The sequence below is a fragment of the Chinchilla lanigera genome, unplaced genomic scaffold (assembly GCF_000276665.1).
Source record: "Chinchilla lanigera isolate Chin_1 unplaced genomic scaffold, ChiLan1.0 scaffold00065, whole genome shotgun sequence".
NCBI classification, from domain to species: domain Eukaryota; kingdom Metazoa; phylum Chordata; class Mammalia; order Rodentia; family Chinchillidae; genus Chinchilla; species Chinchilla lanigera.
Window position 1 is genome coordinate 8822436 of NW_004955466.1, and position 24214 is coordinate 8846649.

At 35.8% G+C, this 24214-nt stretch overlaps 1 protein-coding gene and 1 long non-coding RNA gene across 2 annotated transcripts in view; one reads left to right on the forward strand and one right to left on the reverse strand.

Moving 5' to 3' along the window:
- Mnat1 (MNAT CDK-activating kinase assembly factor 1) overlaps positions 1 to 24214 on the reverse strand; it is a 204062-nt gene that overhangs the window by 131476 nt on the left and 48372 nt on the right. Inside the window, exons 2-4 of the mRNA XM_005399174.2 lie at positions 11749 to 11901; positions 10024 to 10097; positions 2644 to 2747 (exon numbers count right to left, since the gene is read on the reverse strand). Of these exons, the coding sequence (XP_005399231.1) occupies positions 2644 to 2747; positions 10024 to 10097; positions 11749 to 11901 (331 nt within the window). The remainder of the gene's footprint in view (positions 1 to 2643; positions 2748 to 10023; positions 10098 to 11748; positions 11902 to 24214) is intronic.
- LOC102016250 lies at positions 1664 to 13613 on the forward strand. The gene is made up of 3 exons (XR_263298.1): positions 1664 to 1851; positions 2910 to 2999; positions 13477 to 13613. It is a non-coding gene; the product is annotated as an uncharacterized LOC102016250 (long non-coding RNA).

Below are 24214 nucleotides of genomic sequence, written 5' to 3' on the forward strand. Positions count from 1 at the left end.
ACTGTGCAGACAAGAACGCAGCCAGCCCTCATCCCATTATCATGTAAGAGTATTCTGAGTAACCTTTCATTTGAAGAAAAGTTCCACCTGCTAAATCCTAACAACTGACCCAAGTAAGGCCAAATTATTTTTCATCATACAGAGGTATTATATGAAGCAGGCCCTTCCTACTTCTCCAGTTTCAACATGGCTGTCTTTTGAACTTCAGCAATATATAATTACTTACGGCTCTCAGAGCTCTCCACAACTGTCCGTGCCTTCTTGCCTTGCTTGCTCTTTCTTTTTGCCCAGAATACCCTTCTGCCAGCCTCCCTACTCCTGCCCTGTTCCAACTTCATCTGGGTAACTTCACGTATCCGTCAAAGCTCTTTTCAGGGATCATCTCCCTAGGAATTCCTTTCCCAATATTCTAAAATGGATTAGGTATCCCTCTTTGTGCTCTCCTAATAGGCCCAAAGCACTTTCTATGTGCTTATAACACTAGGAAATTCTGAATTCCTAGAGAATGAGGGTGTTTATCCATCACTGCACACTATATACTTGCCAGACATGCAACAATTATGTAGTAAAATAAATGTTTTGCAAATTTTTGGTTAAGACATTCTAGACAGCAATTTACTATGCATGAGAATCCAGAAAATAAAAAGTCACTCTTAGCTAAGATTCTATTTCAAGATTAGATCACCCTTATTCATGCTTGTATTGATGTCAGGGGTTAGTCCATGAAATAACCTCCTCAGTTCAAAACTAAGTAACAGTTTCACTATTAAAAATGAGTCATTTATGTACCTAATCAAATAAGAGATCATTTTTACATAACGTATATGAAATATATAAAATATTTACTAAAATACATAAAATAATTTATAAAAATTTTATAAAAATATACGAACTATTTTTGGAACAGTGACTTCAACACTCAAAGAGAGTGTAAAAGGCAATTACTACCCCAGGTTAGCAAAATGACATCAACATGTACGTTAGCTCATGATCCATGGACTACTTTGGGGCTCAGTCACCTAAACATATGTTATATATGTTAGCATCATCCTAAAAACATGGCCCTAAATCTGTATGTTTATGTCAATGCCATATTCCCACATAAGAGTCACTAACAAGTACAATTCTCTACATAGAATGACCAGCTAATAAAGGATAATGAGTTACTCACAAGAAGCTATAACATAACCAAGTACTAATCATTAATACTTTTTAAAAATCCAAATAATTTCATTGTAACATTCATGAAATAGAGTATTTCATATCAATAATATATCATCATAAATTCTCCAATAATTACTTTAAAGTAATACAACCAGACCAGAATCAGATTATTCTTTCATTACAACTCTCAAGATGATTTCCTCCCCACCACCCCCAGTACTGGGAATCAAACTCATGACCTTGCACTTGCCAGGCAGGTGCTGTGCCGCTGAGCTAAATGCCCAGCCCCTCTCAAGATGATTTCCAAGCTTAAAACTATGGATGAAAAGGGCACTCACTTAATAGAAACAAATTTTCATGACTGAGCTACACAGGACTAATGCAGTGAGTTACCCAGGCAAACCGATTTTGCAGGCACCTTCTGATGTAATTTTTATGACATCACAATACTTTCAGAAACAAGATACCTTTTTAAGAAACCCAAGCTAGGTACGACTGGAATGAGACTGTAGTGTCAATTCCTTGACAGCATATTTATGGCAGGAAAAAAAGTGCCTAAATGAAACATTATAAGACTAAAACCAAGAAGTCCCTTCTAAACACGAGATAAAAATACAAGCTACATGATCCAAATGTTCTTGTATCATTTTAGTGATGATTACAACTTCCTGATATGAAACCCCAAAGGTAATTATTTCTACTTTCTCCCAAACCTAGAGGGCCAAGCTGTAAGATAAAGTGATAGCTAAAGTTTGTAACTTAGACCACTATATCTCTCTCTATATATATAATTCTTTTTCCTTTCTAGAATAATTTTAACAATGAATTGTAAGTTCTGAAATATTTCAAAACAAACTTTGACATTAGATTAAAACTAACCAAAATTACTTTTATAAGTAGTAAAAGTAGAACATTTTTTAGAACAGTATCATTTTTTTAGAACAAAAAGTTATCAAAAAATGAAAATCAAAGTAAAGCTTGGCTTATACATTTGTCTGATTCAATCATAAATGTATTTGAATCATGAATGTCATTTTGAATCCCTGAATTCACTTTTTCATTCATGAATTCATGAATGATGTCTTTGCCTTGTCTCCTTCCTAGGAGCTCCATCAGTGTCTGTCTGGATCCCTTTCACTATCCCCTACTTTATGAAAAAGAAATGAATAGTCAAGGATAAAAATGAGCTTCCATTATTTTCTCACCAATATTTGAAAGCACACCTACCAGACAATTATACAGACAAAAAAAATTAACAACCACTGACCTTAAGGATACATTTCCTTATAAGACAATTTGACAAAACTGTTTTATCTACAGTAATGTGCACATTCTTATCTAAATGCAAATATAACACATGTAAGTATTTCTAGCCTAAATTTACTGTAAATCTAACTGGCTTTCAAGGAAGATAGCATTTTAAAATATCACGTGAAAGCATTTGTTCCTAATACAAAGAAGAAGAAAATAGCAACCAACCAGCTTTAACTTATTTTTCTGAATGACATCTTTGTTTTCCTTCTGGTATATCTCCATTTTCTTTTTGGTATTTTCCAAATCCACATTGTTGGTCAAGTTGAACACTGTATCGGAAAAGAAACGATGTCATAAAATACAATTTTATTATACATCTTGAGTAGATAATAAAAAATGTAACAGTGAGTTCTTACTCATTGAGTTATCATTCTATATAATTCTTAGTGTAGTTCAATCTGCTACTATTTAGAGACTATTTCTACTTACAGCAACCATGCTTTCTTAGCCACATGTAAGGACAGACCATCAGGCCACTGTGCACAACACCTACATACCAGAAGCACCCCAGAAAACCTAGGGTAAGTGCTTGCCATCATCATACTAGATTTTGTTTCTATATGCTCCCGCCTCAATCAAAAATCTACTACTAGTCAAAATCAACACTGAAAAGAATCTATGTTCTGGAAGTAAAAAAAAGAAAAACCTCCAAAATAATTTAAAAATCACATATAGTATCACTTACAGCAAATAAAAACCAGGTTTTATTCATATTCCCACTGTCTCCAATATGACTAGGACCAAGCCTGAATTATTTCTCATGCAATCTAAGTCCATAAAAGTATAAAATATAAAGGAGTTGAAATTTAAGAGGGCAAGCAAAGGATAAACTGACATCAAAACAAAGTACTTCCTTAAGAGAAACCACTGACACATGTTCAGACACTGCTAAATTTTCAGTGGTTTAGAAATGACTTTTTATAATTCTAAATCAAAATAACTTGTTATAAATGTCATACTCCTTCCTAGATTTACATATATAAATCAAAAGGTTATCATAGGCTCTGAACCAAAACAGGCAAACAAAACAAGCAAAACATATACATATATTCATATAAAAAGTACTGCCCTCTATCTCACCCCTCCAGTGTGCATGAGTGTTCCTTTTTTTTTGTTTTGTTTTGTTTTTTTGGTTTTTCTCCAGTACCGGGAACCGAACTCACGACCTTGCGCTTGCCAGGCAGGCGCTTTTGCCACTGAGCTAAATCCCCAGCCCCAGTGTTTCTATGAAAGAATTAACATTATTATGACTCTCCTGTTCCATAATTCAATTCGGACCACCCTCAGTTTCCCCTGTAATCTCTCTCCACCCATTATTAGCCCTTCCACCCCTTCTTCAACTAATCACCATGAGTCCTGCTTCCTGTCCTTCCAACAAGATGGGTATTCTCCATGTAAACTCTGCTCTATCCCCTGTGTTTCTATAGAATCCCTTCTAGCTCACCATTTCCTTTAACTAATGACTATCTCAAATAGTGCCTATACTGCTAGATTATAAAAGCCTACAAGAGTTGAAAGTCAGCACTGATAATAGTTTAGACCTAGAATGTCCTCCAGAAGCTTGGTCCCCAGCTGACAGCACTCACTTCTGGGAGGTAGTAGAAATTTTAGAAGATGGAGCTAACTGGAGAAAGCAGGTCCCTGGGGATAAACCTTTGAATGGGGTATTTTGTCCCCAGCCTCTTTCCTTTTTCTTCTCTGCCTCCTCTCAGCCATGAGGTGAGTCACTGTACTCATTCACATGATCTCCACCAAAATGTGTAGCCTTAGCATAGGCAAGGAAGCAACAGACCCAAGTGACCATAGACTTGAAATCTCCAAAATCAGAAGCCAAACCAAACCTTTACTCCTTTTAAGGTATTTACTTCAGGCATTTTGTTACAGCAAAGAAAAAAGAAAAGCACTAGGATCAACACAGTTGTCTGTTTTGTTGAATATAGCCATCAGGCAGATTCAAAAGACCAGTCTGACCCATAACTTCATTTTTATCTCCCCAAAGAAAAAAAAAAAAACTTATTTCAGGAGATCAACTTATGACTGTTGAAAATTCAGGCCCATTTAGATATACAGACAACATTGTACTTAATTCTATTATGTGCAATTTAAAAACTGGGAAAATGAAGAGAAAATGAAAAACAGTATCTGTTAGCACATCTTCAGCTTTTTAAATAAAAAGTAGAAAGAAAATAGTATGATGGTAAGCCAGGAAATCTAGATAGGACACAATGTGGGGCATTCCCAGTAAGTATATTCCAGACCTGACACAAAATGGTCAGAGAAGGAAGTGCCATGCAATGCTCTCAGAAAGATACCTGTGCCCTCTTAATATAGTGACTCCACTGTCCTTGTCAACACTCACACTCACAATTTTCCTTTGTATTTAACAGGCCATCCTCTGAGACTGCAATCTCTATCATCCTAAATATCTACCAGATCTTCCTCCTCAAATTTTTATTGAGGCATACACTCTATATAGCAAATATCTATAGAATACATATGACAGACACTTGACCGAATCACTTCATCCTAACAACTTTATGCTATAAGTGAAGTAGGGAAACTTTAATCCTAAGTGAAATGTAACTGCTTAGATATAATTTATTTTATGCTTATTAAAAAATGTTAACATGAATTCCAATAAAGGTAAAATGCCAACGTTTATTCTGTTTTTTCCACTTAGAAAGCAAAGCTAATAGCAATATAACCAAGGCAAGTTGTAATCACAGACAATACAAAAGAGAATTTAAAAAGAAAAAAGCCATAAAAGTAAAATGCTATCTTTAAAATTTTTTAGATGAAGCAAGTTTTATTCATGGTACAATGAATTAGGTTGATATAATAGCCTTGAAGAAAAAGAAATAGAAGCTAATGTTCTATAACAATCACTTGACCCTTTATCTGCTTACTAGTTTAGCTCAGATACTGGCCTTGTCTTTAATCACATATTAAAAGCAAACAAAAACCCTATTGTATTTTCTTAAAGATTTAATGTTATTTAAGTGCAATTTTAAAGGCTTTTTGACATTCAGAGTATATAATTAAGGCCCTTAGGACTTTCTCACCCTTTTAAAATTAGTTTTCATTGCACCAAAAGAATAATCTATTTATTATAAAGCTAAGAAAAACCTTTGAGATAATCCCTGGGGCCAAAAGGAACAAGAATTTTTATGTATAGACTTCACAACGACAGAAAAGTCTATTGTGAATGTCATAAGAAAGTTCATCTTCATGTGTGCCCCTTCTAGGGCAAATATTTTATGCCATTGTTCAGAATTATAAATTAATTTTTGTATTTGTGATGATCACAGGGTTCATAATGAAATTTATCTCTAATAAAATTATTTTATCCCAAAGTTATGGATCCTCAAAGACTGACCCTCTGAGCCACCCTATTTACTATATAATCCTTTCACTCTAGGCTTAAACATCTTCAATACTTTCAAGGACAAACTTATTTAACATCTTCAAAACAAACCTTCAACCTCTTTCTTTTGTCTTTAACTATTCCACAGCATCCCATGCATCCCATGTTCCAGAATCAGATGTTTGTGACATCTATGTTAATCTAAAGTATAAAATGGTAGTGTAACAGTACCTATTTTGTACCAGCCTGAGACAGAGAGAAGATAAACAGATAGACAGACAGATAGATAGATAGATAGATAGGCAGACAGATCTTACCTAATTTCTACAATTCTAAGAAACAGGCACTTTTACCCCTATTTTGCTTGAAGAACTGGTATGCAGTGCTTCAATAAGGTTCACAAACTCATACTGCTGCTAAGTAATGGACCCAGCCTCACAGTTTTAGTGTTTGCCTGTGTTTAGTCTTTTTTTTAACTCCTAAGAGCCCATAAGGTAAGTGGTAGGGTAAAAAAGTCTCATGGTCAGTTGTCTGATTTCAAGCATCACTTCCAGTCATTCCCCATGTTTACCAACCTATAGCACACTGCCTGCTCACCTCCAACATGCTTAACACCTTTGAACTTCTGCCCTTTTTCAAATCTTCCCTACAAATGCTCTCCATTGTTTTTCTACCTAGTAACTCTTGTCTTTTTATTTATTTTTAATTGATGCATAAATATGCATCAATAGGATACAGTACAATATTTCAATGCATTTATATAGTATGTAGTGGTCACATTAGGAAACTGAGATATCCATTAGCTCAGATATTTATCATTTCTTTGTATTAGGAACATTCAAAATCCTCTCTACCAGCTATTTCTAAATGTACAATTAATTTTCAACCACAGTTGCCCTGCTGTGCTATAACAGTACATGTAATCATTCCTCCCATTCAACTGTACTCCTGTACCCCTTAACCAACTTCTCCACTGCCCCCTCTGCCACAACCATCCCCGTCTCTGGTAGCTTCTATTCCCCTTTTAAGATCAAACTCAAATATTTACCCTTCTCTAACTTCACCAAACTATACTTCTATATCCCAATGCTGAATTAATTGCTTTTTTATCTGTATTCCTATACCATTTCATAAATACCATAGTATTTTATAAATACCCTATGAAGTTGTAGTTATTAGTCTGCATTAGTTATTCCCCATTAAAGTCTGGGCTTACTACAGACAAATGTATGTTTCCAGCAGCAAATTAGTTCACATAAGACAAAAAATATTTGCTGAAATGAGCTTAAGTTCACTAAATAAACCACAAATCCACAAGGCTAGGTTCCAAAAACCATCAACATCTTCAAGTACAGTGCAACTACCATTTAACCAACATGATCAGGATTTGTAACTGATTACTTAGGAAAGCCTATTAAAAAGAGGGAAACACATACACATACACTCCTCCCTTAAATACTTTAATTTAAATCATGTAAGTATATCATCATTCTCTAATGACATGCCAAAGTGCAGTCTTTAATGGGAGTTGTATTTTTTATATAAGTCATAAGTGTCATCTACATTGTTTGGTTTCCTTGTTTTTAAATTAAGCAAGAACCTAGGAATTAAAATCCCATAGTTTTGTAATCCCCCCCAAACTATACCCTGGATGATTAAATTACATAACTATAATAACATATACGAATGGTATGGTAAAGTTGCCAAGACAAACAAGTCTCATCAAATAACCAAACTAGTGAGAAAAGTACAAAAGTGTACTTGAAAACAGCTTCTAATGGACAACATTTACCATGTACTCATTATATGTTGGGCATCAGTCAGGATAGCTTACGGAAGTACTGAAGGATGTTAGTTATTCAGATGAAACAATTAAGTGGAGGCAGCTTAAAAAAGTTTCCATATACTCTGAAGATATAATATACATAAAATACACATAATAGCATAATCACCTTCAAATTAAATGCTGTGAGACATGGTTTTCTTATCCGGTTAAGAAAGTAGTATATATTGCACATCCCTAATATCCAGGATTGGTGTTGACTGTTAATTGTAGTTCCCACTTCTGGACATGCACCTGAATCTCACTACAGGCCCTGGGTTGTCTGTACCTTCAAACTAATTCATCTCATAGCAAGAATTATTTTAACATATTCACAAGGCCGTGATTTGTATGTCTCACTGCCAGGTGGCTTGAACCACTGGTGGTACATGCAAGATTGTCTCATCAGGTGGCTTTTATTAATTCCATCAATAAAAAGACCAATAATAGTAATTATAACTGTTTGTACCACCAGTGGTACAAGCCACCTGTTAGATAGTCACGTGTGCACCACAGGTGGTTTAAGCTGCTGGGAATGTGTTAAAACCATAGTTCAGTCAAAACCTTATTGTAGAATCAAGATCTCCTTTCAGTTCATCTCTAAACCTGTTCCTACCATTTTTCTGTCTGTCAATTTCTTTCAGTTCTTCTGCCTGGTTGGAATTCTAAGCAGGTATTCAACTTGCCCTGCAACACCTACATTCTCCTTTCCCCTTATTGACCAGATTTTAACTGCAGAATGTATGTTATCTGGGTTTCTTTTGGGTTGCTATTCAACTGCATGCACACACTTAATAATGCAGGTATATAAGCCACATTCTTTCCTAGTTCTTGCAAATTCCTTTTTGGTTCATTTTTTTAGTCTATGTCTTAGCTTTTCTATTTTTCCTTGGCACTCTCAATGCTACTGTCTTTTCAGCTAAAATCCATGTTGCTCATGGCTGCTAAAATTATATATAAAGTGCAGTGAATACAATTAGAATGAAAAGATAGTGACTCTAAGGCACTAACATGTGCCAGAAAAAAAAATCCTTAATTATGTTCTGTACGTGCTTATGGCATAATAAATGAACTAAGACATTTTACAAAGGTTTTGATAACAGTTGTAACAAAAAGATTTTCTAAGAAAAGAGGAAAAAGAGTAAGAATAAGGTCTCATCCCTGTACAGGCAGAGTGGCGCACACCTGTAATCCCAGCACTTGAGAGGCTGAGGCAGGAGGATTGCCATGAGGCCGGCCTGGGCTACATAGTGAGTTCAAGGCCAGCCTGAACTACATAGTGAGATCCTGTCTCAAAAAACAAAAGAAAAGAAAAAGAATGGTCATTCTTCAGGAATTTGAATTTTCTAGAAATTTACTCATATAAACCTTACGAAGAATAATTAACTTTATGATAAATCATATTTTAAGTAATAAAGATCATGATTACAGTTGGCTATCAAGTTTGAGAGATGGATAAAAAAGATAACTGTCTGGTCCTGACATCTCATTCTAATTCTCACAGCCTATAACTTTGTCATTTCCACTCTTGCACTTTGTAATTATGGCAACATTTTTAAAAGGCATTTATTTTTTAGTCAATGTATGACAATTTCCAAAGTTTTTTAACATCTCAGAAATTTTATGTAAGAAACCAGAAAACAATACTTTGACAAAAGCATCCTTTAAAAAAAAAAAACACATTTTTCGGTCTCTAACTCAGGCTGGTCTTGAATTTACTATGTGGCATCCTTTTGACTAATCATATTCAAAAGAAAAGATCCTAGATTAATCAAACCTCTGATTCCAGAACACTAAATAAAAGAATGCTACTTCAACAGTCAACTGCTCAAAAAAGTGTTTTCAAACAGTTCATCTACAGAAGCATAAATGATGATAAACAATATATGGTGTCAGTCATTATGGATAAAGTTAATAGAAATACTATTAAAAAATCAGCATATTTTATCCTATTCAGCTATATTATAAAATACAGATACAGCTTTCCTTCCCAACTAAAAAGTGCCACTGTCTCTATTTCTTTTTTTTCTTTTTTTTTTTTTTTGGTTTTTCTCCGGTACCAGGAACCGAACTCACGACCTTACACTTGCCAGGCAGGCGCTTTGCCGCTGAGCTAAATCCCCAGCCCCTTCCATTGTCTCTATTAATTATTTTTTTCCTATGATAAAATATTACTTAAGAAAATATTTTGCATAAGCAAGTCTCCAATTTGATAAACATGAGTCAAGTGCAAAACAAAAGTATAATCAGGTTCACAATAAAATCCATTAAATAGATTTTTATGTGAGATGTTTTCCTAGGCATCTAAAAGATAAAATCACAAGTTGTCATGGGCTAGCACACCAAATTTAAAACTTACCAATTTCTTCCACTTCTTCTAGGAAATCATTATATTCTCTTAAACTAGGAAAGTCTTCTTCCCTTTTATTGTATCTTAAAAAGAAGAAAAATATCAACATGCTATACAATATTATCTAACTAGTTTCCTTCTTACTTAATTTATACATGAGTACAGAAAAAGGCTTTTTATTGTATAAAACACTGTTTACTTGATACCAGGTTTATAAGAACACCAAGAATGCTCGGGTATTGTTGTTGTTGCTGCTGCTCCTGCTGTTAGTGTTCTGCAGTGCTGGGGATTGAATCCAGGATCTTGATTGTGATAGGAAAGCACTCTACCACTGGGGCTCACAGCAAAGAATGCTGTTCTTAAAATTCTTATGACTACAGAGAAGAAGTAGAATAGGAGAGAATGCTACTACACATAAAATGCTTGTAAGGCTTAAAGAGATATTAGAAGCTTAAAGTATTGGGATTTAAGGTATATCATTGGAAATCATGACATTGTTTACTTCTTATAAATACATTCACTCATTTTATAAAACTTAAAATTAATTCAAAATAGCTTTCCATTTTTCATGAGAGTGCTAGACTAAAGAATGCCAGATCAGGAAAATCTGTCAGTCTGGTAAGGCACCTGTGAAGAATTCAAATACTGCAAGGGATTAGCAGTGAAAGACCATAACGTAAGAGAATATTTTCTAGAAGTAATACAAGTAATAAAAGAACAGCTAGAGGAATTGATAAAGTAGTATTGCTTAGGCACCTAGAAGATGTCCCTACACTGTCAGTAACCTGAAATGCTGCCAAGAGGCAGAAGTGAAATAATGGGCTGGGGTGCAGTTCAGCAGTACAGCACATGCTTAGTATGCCAAAGCCCTTGAGTCCAACCCAAAGTATAAAAATAAACAAAAATAGCCTTCAACAAGTATACCATCTTAATTTTAAAACAATGAAGTACCTTATAATAAAAAGACAGACAAAATTAAATTCAAAAATTGCTATCCAAGAGTAAAATACAGACACCCACCGAACTAAATTAGAGCAGATATATGAATTCCACAAGTAGGCTTCAAACCTCAAATTAAGTGTTACTTCCTCAGTCCTCACTTGCTATCACTGACCTCTATCAACACTCAGTACTGACTGTAGAGCAGTCTTCACAACTTATAACTGTGCATTTGTTTTATTTGCTTATTCTATGTTTCACCTTTTTGCTAGCCTATGCTACTATGATGTAAGCCTCTGGAGAAAAGGATTCATACCTATTTTACTTATTCTACTCATCAATGTTGTACCTACTGCCTAAGGAGCACAACACGGTATTTGCACACAGTAGGCACACAACAGATATCTGTCAAAGAATAAAGAGCACATGAATAGATAAGCTGTAAAACCATGGATCAAAAGGATCTTGTTTAACAAAGGTTAAAGAGAAACTGGGCATGGTGGTGCATGTCTGTAATCCCAGCACTCGGGAGGCTGAGGCAGGAGGATCGTTGTGAATTCGAGGCCAGCCTGGGCTACAAAGTGAGCCCAAGGCCAGCCTGAACTGCATAGCAAGAACCTGTCTCAAAAAAAAAAAAAAAAAAAAAAGATTAAAGAATATTATTCAGTTCTCTAAGAACTTAAGTACATAGATAAATTCATAGTTATTCACTTGCCAATCTGTTTACATCAGCAAATCATATTATTGAAATAACTGTTAAAATCTTGGCTGAACCATTCCAACAATAATACTTACATCTTTAACACTTTTTTCCGAATCTCCACTTCTTTGTCAACAGTGGGGTCTTCAAAGAGCTGCACCCTGAAGTTGCTCTTTCTAAGTGGGGTGCCACACTCAGGACAGTTTCCAGCTCCTCTCACAAACAGTAAATCCACACAACTTTCACACCTGCAAGGAAAGAAATAAAACATAACAGTTAAACTAGTATTCAAATCTACAAATTCAATAGTTTGCCCATTGAGGAGAAAGGGGGACAAACATGAAAACTATTCATTGCTTCTTAAAATCTTTTTAAAAAACTTTTAGAAAATGACCACTTTCAATTGGAGCTTAGTTTTCAGAATTGCATATCCCAGGAGATACCAACTAAATGTTTTTAAAAATTAAACAAATTTATCAATTTTAAAACAAATTGAGTGGGTAACTATATCTATAATGCTCCAAATAAAACTTTTTGAGTACTGACATGACACCACAAGTAGAAAATTTCATACCATAAAATTATTTCATGCATAAATTAAAAATATTATACAAAATTACCATCAGGCTATGTGTATACGAAACATACATTAATTTTCTGTGTAGAGTTGAGTCTCATCCCCAAGGTTACTCATCACACACGTGAAAATATTCCCAAAATCCAAAACACTTTCTGGTCCCAAGCAGGAGATATAGATAAAGGATACTCAATCTTAAATGACCCTTAGGAAAAGGACAAGAGAAGTCTCTACCAGAGCTCTGCATTTTAGAGAGGCATACCACCAGCACTAAAACAGACCTTTCCCTCTTTTATTCTCGTAAGGAGGTTTTCTGAGAGTTCACTTTACAGAGGAGAGGTGCTAGCCGCCCAGGCCTGAGGATAAAGAACTTTGCCCCACTATGTGTGGGAAAGAGAAAATTACAAAAGTTTCTGCCATGAAAAATCCTATGAAGAGTGACTATTTATAAAACTCCAATCAAGTAAGACACCCTCTCAGTGGTGACAAACCCAGGGCACGTGTGTTGTTTTACTTTTTCAGACAAAAGATGCTAATTTTGAGTTGTTTTTTCTAAACTGAAACCTCAGTATTGAGGTTTACCTGCAGCGTTGGCACTTTGCAATAATTAAGTGCGTTTGGGGTTGCAGTTCAGGAACTTGTCTCTAAGGCGGCTGCTGCCAGGGGCTGTGAGGCCCCAGTCCTGAGCTGGGGAATTCTCTCAAAGGTTTGTCATTACTACCCTGTGTCAACAAAGTGACTGCTTAGGCAAGCTAGGTTTCCTGGCATCCCCTCTCTCTTCATGGGTAATGCATTTTGGGGAAGGGCTTACAACTTCCTGGAAGTCTTGAGCTGGAAAAGCCAGGAGCTGGAGAGAGGCAAACCTCTGTGTAAGAAGATTTGTAGAAACTTGGTAGGATTAGTTTGAGTGCTGTTTCAGACGGTTCCTGGCAATACTCAATCATCCCTCCCCCGCCCCAGCAGATCCATGCTACCACTCAGAATAGCATCAAGGCCAATGCTCTGAAACTTTAGTCTTACAGTCTTATGGGTAGAGACTGCTGGGAACTCAACTTGCAGGGAGGAACTTAGACGGGATGAAGATACAGCCTGATAACTTTTAAATACTCAACATTTTCATAAATACTCAAACACTTCTACTCCTCCAGTTGTAATCTTAACCAACTCCACACAGTCCTAACCACTCCCTTATTTAGCAATATCTAAAATGATCTTATTTCTTTGTGTTTTCTGTCTCCCCCACTAGGATGTATATTTCATGAATGCATAATTGGACCTACTTTGTCATCTATGTGCAATGCCTGGACAGCAAGTAATGAATAAGCTTTACAGAGCAACAACAAAAAAGAATATATGACAGAGGAAAGAGAAAAATTTCAAAGAATAAAGGAAAAGTTAATTTATTTCCATGATGTACTTGAGTGAAAAGAGAAAATAAGAACGTTAAAAGATAATAGCAAAATACTAACAGTGACCTTTGTATATTTCTATCTTAATAGTGGCATCAAAAGTAGGAGGGGAAAAATCCCACAGATCACAGTATTCATTATCAAGATCAGAAAAGCCACTTTGGGCTTAGGAAGTATGGGAGTGGTACAGTTCCACAATTCCTTGTGGCTAGAAGAAAATAAACCCAATGGCATACTTTATAATTATACTGACGAAAGACATTTATAAACAAAGAGCCAACTGAAAATTACAGAGCATAAAATGTATTCCACGCTTCCAAGTCTTAGAGACTGGGCAGTTAATAAGTTCAATAGAATGTGTATAGAATACTTGGCTATTTCTAAAGGTCACACTGTGTATTAGGCATAGTATTTGTTTCTAAAATCAGTTGTACACTTCTACCTCTTAAAAATATATCCAGTATTACTGGCAGGATAGCTCAGTGTTAGAAAATAAAGAAAGGAACTTAGATGGGATGAAGAAAACAAATAAGGTTGTTTCTTTCTCTTTTTCTGGTGGAGGAAGATGATGGGGACTGAGTCCAGGGCTTCCGCATACTGAGCTGGAGATCTACCACTGAGCTACTCCCCCAACCCCTCCCTTTGATTTTAAATGCGAAACTCTCTGAGCTTAAACAATATAGAAATACACAGAGAAAAAAAAAAAAACGGAAGTTCTAACTTACTCTGTCCTGTTGATTTTAGTGTTTACGCAGCTATATTTTTTTCTCCATATTGGTAAACTACAGACACAAAAGTAGTCATATAAAAAAGAACAAAAGTTGATAATTACTAGTTCATTGTATCTGGTAACACAGCACCAAAACAGCAGTATGTGGGCAATTGCTGGCTTCCAAAATTACTAGGAATTTTTTCCAAAAAAATCTTATATTTTACAAAACAGAAAATGTTGCTGAAAAACACTAATTGTTTAGTAATTACCCATTCCCAAAGACATTTTTATGGTTTTTATCTTTATTTTTAAAGCCAGGATGATGTCCCTCCCCTTTTTTCTCAGAATGACTTATTTTTAGCAGACTTTATTTTCTTCTTAAGAATCAAAAATATTCAACTGCTTATATTCCCTTAAGATTTTGAACTGTCTTGTCTGGTTTACTTTTTAAAAATAACCAAATTCCACATAGAATTTTGATAATTACTAAAATAGATTTGTTGACTTCAAAAAAAGTAAATAATTTGTCACAAACTCCACATTTAAGGTTTTCTGTGCAGTAATTCAACACACCCAAAATCAATATTCACTTGAAGATATAAAATGAATAATAGCAACTTTGTGCATAAAGATTCATACATTCTAATGGAAATAGAAGAAAAAAAAGAAAAAGTAATTCTATAAGCATTCGGCCAATGAGCAACAGCTCAACAAATTACACTGTACACTCACACCAGTGAGTGTCAATACTTCGGATTCCCAATGTTCGAAGCCCAAAAAATTCTCGAAAACATGTGGACTCTACAGCATGTATCTATTCTTTCTGCCACTGATGAATAATTTTGACACAGAACAGCTAGAAACATGCTAGTGTTGGATGTTAAGACGCACGTTTAACAGAGGCTTAATACCCTTTCACAAGGTACAGTTGAGAAAACAAAGTAAAAACTCAGTTATAAATGGAAAGAAAAGCACTCTATCTCTATAAAGGTTTTTAGAAATAATACTGCAGACTGTGCAAAGTGACAATTTTACAAATGGTAAGGGAACATATCATGGCCACTGGGGCCATTTACGACTTTGGAGCACTGAAAAAGAATAAATTTCACTAAACCAAATCAAGAATGCATCCTTACAAGGACCACTGCTATAATTCTTTTGTTCTTTTTTATGTGACTACTTTCATGTCTGTAGTTTACCAATATGGAGAAAAAAATATAGCTGCATACACACTAAAATCAACAGGAGTTTGTTAGCTATTATCAGTGAGATAGCAGTGGTCCTTGTAAGGACAGGAAAAGACAAAATCTCTGGATGGGAAAGGACAAAATCAAGTTAAGAATGCAGATGGAGGTGTGGCTGGACACACCTGTAATCCCAGGAGTAGGACGACTGAGGCAGGATCGCTTCAAGTTCGAGGCCAGCCTGAGCTACATAGTGAGTTGAAGACAGTAAGACCCTGTCTTAAACATCCTAAATAAGCATGACTTTGATTCAAAGGAGTTAAACATATATTTGCCTAAGTAGGTCAAAGAACAATGTTTACAATTATCTGAAAAGGCTATTAAAACATTTCCGTTTTCCAACTACATAGCTGTAGATGACAGATGACCGTCATTTCTTTCAACCAAAACAATATATAACACAAGATTCACCACAGAAGTAGATAAAAGAATTCAGTTGTCTTCTTGTAAGCCAAACATTGAAGAGATGGCAAAAATACAAAACAATGCTACTGTTGCAGTCAGGGTTTGCAAGCGGACCAATTCAATACAGGACACATAATTTACTGGATTATTTTATAATAGTCACCCAAAGAGTCAAGTTCAAAAGAGTGCAGGAAATCTGTCCACATACTAAAGACCCAAAGAATCCAGCTGAGGGCCTGGATCCCACAGCAATGTCCTACACAAGTCCAGCTGAAGAGCTACGGCCCATCACAATGCCCCCCATGAGTTCAACCAGAGCCTAGAGTCTACGACAATGTCTCATGCAGGGCTGTTTCATGAAACTGCATTAAGAAGGCCCCACGGTCAGTGGTGGAAGCTAGAAAGTCTGTGTCAGAGGGATGAAGGATCTGTGCCAGCAGGCTGAGAAATCTGCACTGGAGCCAGAAAGTGACGCTCAAAGTAAGGACCACAGCTCCCCCGAAAGGTACTACAGCCATCTTCAGTGACAGCAAGGTCCCGAGCTCTTCCAGTGATGAGAATAGCCAAGTTCATATCGGGAAAGCCAGCACAACAAGCTTCTCCAGGAGACTGAACAGTGCACTATCTTCTCCTCCAGAGCCAGGAAGCAATGTTCAAAGTAAGAACCAGAGGTCCCCCAAAGTGAACTGTAGCCGTTCTCAGTGACAACAAGATCCCGAGCTCCTCTGACCATGAGAACAGCCAAGTTCGCATGAGGAAAGCAAACATGACAAGCTCCTCCAGGAAAACAACAGCTCCTCTTCTTCTCCAGTTCTTTTTATTTTGTTGGCAACAATCCTCAGGTGGGTCCTCCATACCCAGCACCACGCTGATTCAGTTCAGCTGGGTGTTACAAGCTGCCCACCAGTTGGCAATACACTACAGCTACCTATCCCACAAACACGTTACTTGTATTAATATATATGGGGTTTATAATTTTTAATGAAAAAATATTTTAAAATTTTCTTAATTTTAATTTCCAATATGGTAAAGATTACAGATATAGCCTTCATAAATGAAGCTCTGGAAGATCATAAATAATTATCAGGATTACAAAACACACTAACTGAAGTAAAGCACTTGTGAGCATGTGTGAGGCACGGGCTTCAATCCCCATATTCACTCCCAAGACACACAAAAATACAAAAAAAAAGTTAAATAACAAATATTTTTAAAAACACACTATAGCCAAAAAAATGAGAACTTTTATTACTGATAAATACATCAATTGAATATTGCTGATCACACACAGGATTACTTGTGATAAATGCACATGAGGCAATGTAATCATAAGTTGAGCAATTACTAAACTACTCAACCCATCAAGATTTTCTTATTCATTTGTATGAAGTAACTTCTTTTTAATTTTCCACTGAATCTCCAGTTCTAGTGCTCTTCTCACTTATTTTGCTTTTACACCTATTCCTCTTCCAAGAACCGTTACGTGTTTGCTTTGTAAAGTCCTCTTAAACAATCACTGTAAAGAAATCTGGGTATCACAGTTGTTCTGCTTTCCAATTCGTTAATCTCTATTTTCTATTAGTTATGTCCTTTATTCAGTTTTCTTATACTTTATTTTTATTTCTCAGTTTAACACTTTATTTGTATTTCACTCTTCATAACTACAACTGCATTAGTATTTTTCTACAAGTTTCATAAAAATATAATTCTTCTTCAAAATTTTTCTTCTAGGTCAATATTTATTAAGCATCCATATGGGTAAGAGTTTAACTAGAACAAAATATAACAAGTTATGAAGCTGCTATTCCTATCATTTAATTCCTCAAACGTTTAACAGAAACAGCTACCTAGCTAGTTCTGCATCACCTCTCAGTACAACGCCAGGACCTTATCACATGCAAAGTCATGCATAAATTGGGCCCTCAGATGTTCAATGAGCATAGAGGACACAATCCTGTGGACCAATAAAGAAAGCAGTCAATAACAGCAAATAATTTATGCACTCACTGGGCATGGTGGTGCCTGTAATGCCAGCACTCGGGAGGCTGAGGCAGGAGGATCTCTATGAATTCAAGGCTGGCCTGGACTACATAGAGATTCCATCTCAAAAGAGAGAACTATGCACTAAAATTGCAGAAGATATGCTATTACAAAATGTGTACGAGCTATAGAAAGGTAGACTGCGACAGTAAACTACCATTCCCTCTACCTCAACAACAGTAAATTCCAGAAAATCTGTCCTGACCAAATGTGGCTATTAAAGCAAGAACTGCATTTCTTTTACGATAGGCAAAGCTTAATTCGATCTGAGACAGTTCTGAAAATATGTTCTCATTTTTCTTTTTTGAAAGAAAAGTGTATCAATGTTCAACATTTATTAATCATTTTCAGTTAATCATTTTGAATGTCCAACAGGCACTATTGTAAATCAGTAAAATAACAGACAAGTTTTGAGACCTGTCTCCAGACTGTTTCAAAATCTAACTCATGAGCTCACACCTATAATCCCAGCACTTGTGAGGCTGAGGCAGGAGGATTGCTGCAGCACGTTCAAGGCCAGCCAGGCCTACATAAGTGAATTTTCAAGGCCAGCCTGAACTGTATGGCAAAATCCTGTCTCAAAAATGACAAAAAAGCAAAACAAAACAAACAAACAAACAAAAAAAAAACAAAGTCATATTTCAAATTCATGATTTTTTAATATTTTTCTAAACGGCAGGGGCAATTATTTTTTAATTTCACCAATAACAAGAAAAAATGCAAACTGACAGGTTCCTGCTCAGGCATGAATTGCTGAATTATTACGGTGGTGGTGGTGATCTAACACAGCCCAAAACAATAACTTATCTTCTCAATGTCCACCCACTCAACCCCTAACCCCTTCACCCACCCACACCCACTTTTCTCCTCCTCTCAGCCCCGAGTAAACTTCCTCTTGCGCTTGAAGAAACCCCCAATCAGCTCTTGACACATCACTAAGCCCGCCCCTTAAGCTCTGCCCCTAGCCAGTGACTTCATAAGCCTCAGCTCCCTTGGTTAGCCCCACAGGAGTCTGGTATGGTATGCTGCCCTCTGTTCTCCATGTCCGGAGGAAAGGCCTTCTTTTCTCTCTTTGTTTGATTCTTTTCTGCACTGGAAACCTAACACAAACCTCCTATCAAATGGCCACCTAATTATCAACTTCATTAAATGAGTTAGCACACATAACAGAATTTGTATCAGTGACCAACATACGTCCAGTAACTGTTAGTTCCACTGCCACATTTATCAAGTCCTTCCTACCTGACCAAAAATTCTTAGATTGTCCAGAGAGATAAGAGAGTATTTTTTGTTTTTCATTTAAACATTCAGCAACTTTCAATATCTTAATTCTGGTATTTTTAAAGACTTTTACTGCATTGTTGTTTTTTTTTCATTTTCACTGATACTAAGAGCATATTCTGGATCAAGTGTTTCTTGCAAAAGCACTAAGAAAAACAATTTTGTTTTAATTCCAAGTAGTAAGCATTACTTCAAAACACCAAAGTTCTTGAGTTGTTATAGAAAAGATTTACAGAAAATATGTAAGTAACCAGGTGTGGTGGTGCATGCCTATGATCCCAGCACTCAGGAGTCTGAGGCAGGAGGATCACAAGTTTGAGACCAGCCTGGGATACCTAGTGAGTTCAAGGCCAGCCTGAACTACATGAGACTGTCTCAAAAACCAAAAAAATAAATAAGTAACAAGAAAAAAAAGAGAAAGAAAATACATATTATGGTTGATACATTGTGTCAACTTGAGAAGTCTAGAGGCTTAGCTAAGTGACTCAGTGGTTCTATATCCTGAGCCTGTGCAAGAGGAATGCACCAACATGTTGTGGGTGTGGGCGTGCGCGGATAGCCAGCATACAACATAAGGAGGGGACTAAGTCTTGCTCCCCCCACTTTTGCTCACGTTGCTTGTGCTGTTTTCTCCCACCATGAACTGTTGCCCTCTGCCATGTGCCACCCTGCCTTGGAGACAGCTGATTATAGACTGAAACCTCCACAAACTGTGAGCTAAATAAACCTTTCCTTCCTTAATTTTGTGTGTCGGGTATTTTGTCTCAACAACAAGAAAGAAATTACCAAGACAATAAATAAGCAGAACCTGAGTAAGGGAAGGTAGGTTCATGGATTTCATTAATAAAATCCAGCTAAGTGATTTGTATAATTGTTCAAAAACACATAACCAACAGGATAAAAAAAAGACAGAACAAGGATGTATTTAAGAAATTAGACTTCACTATGAAAAAAAAAACCCAGATTATAATCTGGTTTATATTACCAAAATTTTCTCTTTCTTTTTTGGGAGTGAGGGGGTAGTGTTGTGTGAGGTACTCAGGGCCTCAAAAATACTACACAACGGACCGAGATATAGCTGAGCAGCACAGCGCCTGCCTGGCTAGTGTGAGGTTGTGAGTTCGATTCTCAGTACAAAAAAAAAAAAAGAATACTGTGCAAGTGCTACACTATTGAGCTATACCACCAACCAGTATTATCAAAACTCAGAACTTTGAAGAAAGTTTTGTTTCTTTCAAAGACACCAGATCTAAGGAAAACCACCGCTTTCCTTTAAGAATTTAAAATAAAATAAAATAAAATAACTATTTCTTGAGACTTGCTTATTACCACTGAGATTAACTCCAAATTTCATCCATATTTTGGCAATGGCCTTTTTTTCCTCAAAAGTGAAACATTATTTTTATGACAACAAAAATATCCCTCTGAAAGATGTTCTGTACACTCCCACCTTTGTGAAACAAAATTTATCACTTCTTCTATATAAACATCAATTAATAGCTATCATACGCAATTTTCTAAACATTGAACAATGTATAGAACTATTACATCTAATTTTATAGACAAAAAAGTATAAATTTTATAAATTTAACATTTATATTCACTATAGTTTTATTTTGTATTTCATTAATATTTATAGTTGTATATTTTATAAAATATGTTTATGTTTGTAGAGAAATTACAATCATGAAAACATTATTTTAAAAATCAGAGCAATATCCACATGCAAAAGAATGAAGTTAGAGTCGAGTATGGTGGCACATGCCTGTAATCCCAGCACTCAGGAGGCGGAGGCAGGAGGATCACCATGAGTTCAAGATCAGCCTGAACTACATAATGAAACCCTGCCTCAAAAGAATGAGTAAAACTTTTTAAAATAGTTGTACATCACACCATGCACAAAAATTAATTTTAAAATATGTTAATGACCTAAACTGGGTATGATGGTGCAGGCCTATAATTCCAGCACTCTGTAGGTTAAGAGGATTGCTGTGATTTTGAGGCCAGAACACTGAGTTCAAGATCAGCCTGACCTACATAGTGAGGCCCTATCTCAAAAAAAGAAAAAAGAATCAGTGACCAAAATATAACAGCCAGACTCCTAAGACTCTTTGAAGAAGGCATAAAGAGACGAGTCTTCATGTCTGTAGATCTGACAGTGAGATCCTGGTGTGACACCAAAAGCACAAACAACAACAGACAAGTTGAACTTCCTCAAACTTTTAAGAATTTATACAAAGGCCATTATCCTCTAAATAAAAGACAACCTACCAAATGGGAAAACATTTGCAAATCATGTATCTGACAAATGTCTACTACCAAGAATATATAAAGAAATCTTACAACAAATCAACAACAAAAAAAACCACAACTAAAGAAATGACAAAAAGCATGCAGGTGCAGGCCTATAATCCCGGCACTGAGGAGGCTGAAGGAAGGCTGAGGCGGGAAGAGCACCACATAGTGATACATAGTGAGTTCAAGGCCAGACTATCATATGCAATTTTCTAAACATTGAACAATGTATAGAACTATTACATAGCTTGGGATACATAGTGAGTTCAAGGCCAGACTGAACTACATCATGACACTCTCAAAAAAAAAAAAAAAAAGAACAGAAGATTGAGTATACATTTCTCAAAGAAAGATACACAAATGGCCAAAAAGAACATGAAAAGATTCTCAACACCATTAGTCACTCAATTTAAATGCAAATTTAAACTATAATGTCATGTCATTTCACATTCACTAGGATAACTATAATTTTAAATAAATGGACAATGACAAGTATTGGCAAGGATAATATGAAATAAAAACCCTCAAATACTTTGGGTAAAACTGTAAAATGATTCAGTTGCTGTAGAAGAACATTTGGTGGTTCCTCAAGAAGTCAAACATAGAATTTACTATATGATCCAACAAGTTCACTTCTAAATATATACTCAAAGATGTGAAAACAGGTATTCAAACAAGTACATGTACAAGCATGTTCGCAGCAGGAGTAATTACAATAGTCAAAGGAAGAAAGAACCCAAATGCTTACCAACAGATGAATGGATGAACTAATTGTGCTATACACATACAATTGTATTATTTAGCCATAAAAAGGAACCTTGAAAACCATACACTAAGTAAAAGAAGTCAGACACAAAAGGGCACATATTATATGATTCTGTTTTTATAAAATATACAGAATAGGCAAGTCCAAAGAGAGAAGGCAGACTGGTGGTTAACAGCAGCTGGAGGGAGATGAGTGGGCAATATGGACATTGTGATCAAAATGTTTTGGAACTAGACAGAGAGAGTGGTTGTACAGCACTGTAAATACACAAAATGCCACTGAATTGTTCACTTTAAAATGGTTTATTTTATGTAATGTGAATTTCACTCCCCAAAGACTGAACCCAGAGAGTGCTGAGCTACAGTCCCAGCCCTCTGCCCAGGCTAGTCTGGAACTTGCGAACCTCCTGTCTCAGCCTCTGGAGTAGCTGGGATTACAAGCATGAGCCATCAGCCCTAGCTCACATTAATTTAAGAAATTTTAGATCCAGACATAATCACATGCCTATAGTCCTAGCTAGTCAGGAGGTCAAGGCCAGAGGATCACCATGACCTAAGGAGTTTGAGAACAGCCTGAGCAGTACAGTTTTAATCCTGTCTCAAAAAAAATTTTTTCAAAAGCAAAATTAAATATTGTTAGTATAACATCAAGGATTCCTTTCTTTTGTCCTACTTTCTTTTGTTTGTTGGTACTTAACATTAAACCCAAGGCCTTCTCACTGAGCTATATCCCCCAGCTTTTTTTCATTTTGAGACACGGCCTCACAAAGTCACAAATTTGCTCAGGCTGGTTCTGAACTCGCAGTCCTTCTACCTCAGGCAGAGAATGCTGAGATTAGCAGTGTGCACCACTGTAGCTGACTTTTCTTTTGAGACAGGATCTCACTAAGCTACCCAGGTTGGCCTCAAAAGTACACTTCTTCCTCGACCCCCTGAGCAACTGGGATTACATAGGACACCATGTGTCCAGCTGCGAAATGATTTCATATGAAGCATTCACATTTAAAAGTCCATAAAACATTCTCATTATTTTACTTTAAAATATTCTTAAACACATAGAAAAACTTTAAATATAATATTGTTTCCAAGGAGCTCTACAAATTATACAACCTGTTAATTTTGCTTTTTCCAAACAGGAAAAATATTTTTTCTTTCAATACACCTGTTTATCAGCTTAGCTTTTCTATGTCATCTATAATTACAAACTGTCTTATCTTTACTTTGGTACATGCTTTTCTTCAGTACTTTAATTCTATCAGGAATGTCATATACCACACTAGAGACATAAGTCCATGACACATGTATTAGCAATAAAAAAACTAGTAAGACTTCTTCAAAACTTTATAAACACAGTAATTTTTCCCAAAATTTCAAAAGCATTGATACAATATTTATTTATTTGCTTATTTATTTATTTATTGAAAAACCATACACACACACCTCAAACTCATTCATGTAAACACACACATATGTATACAGGCTTTATGGAGGATGAGATTTCTCTACAAGAAAATATAAATATTTTTCTCTCTAAGAGAAAAAACATTTTTGCTAGGAACTTTGTTTCTTCACAAAATTTTTCATGCGTGAGTAACAATGATATAATGTACCTTATTTATTTATTTATTTAGTCTTTTTGAGACAGGGTTTTACTACGCAGTTCAGGCTGGTCACAAACTCATTTTGTAGCTCAGGCTGGCCTGGAACTCGCAGCAATCCTCCTGCCTCAGCTGCCCAAGTGCTAGGATGATAGGTGAGAACCACCACGCCCGGCAATGTCATGTATTTTAGAGAAAAGAAGAATTTTTTTTTTTTTTTTTTTTTTTTTTTTTT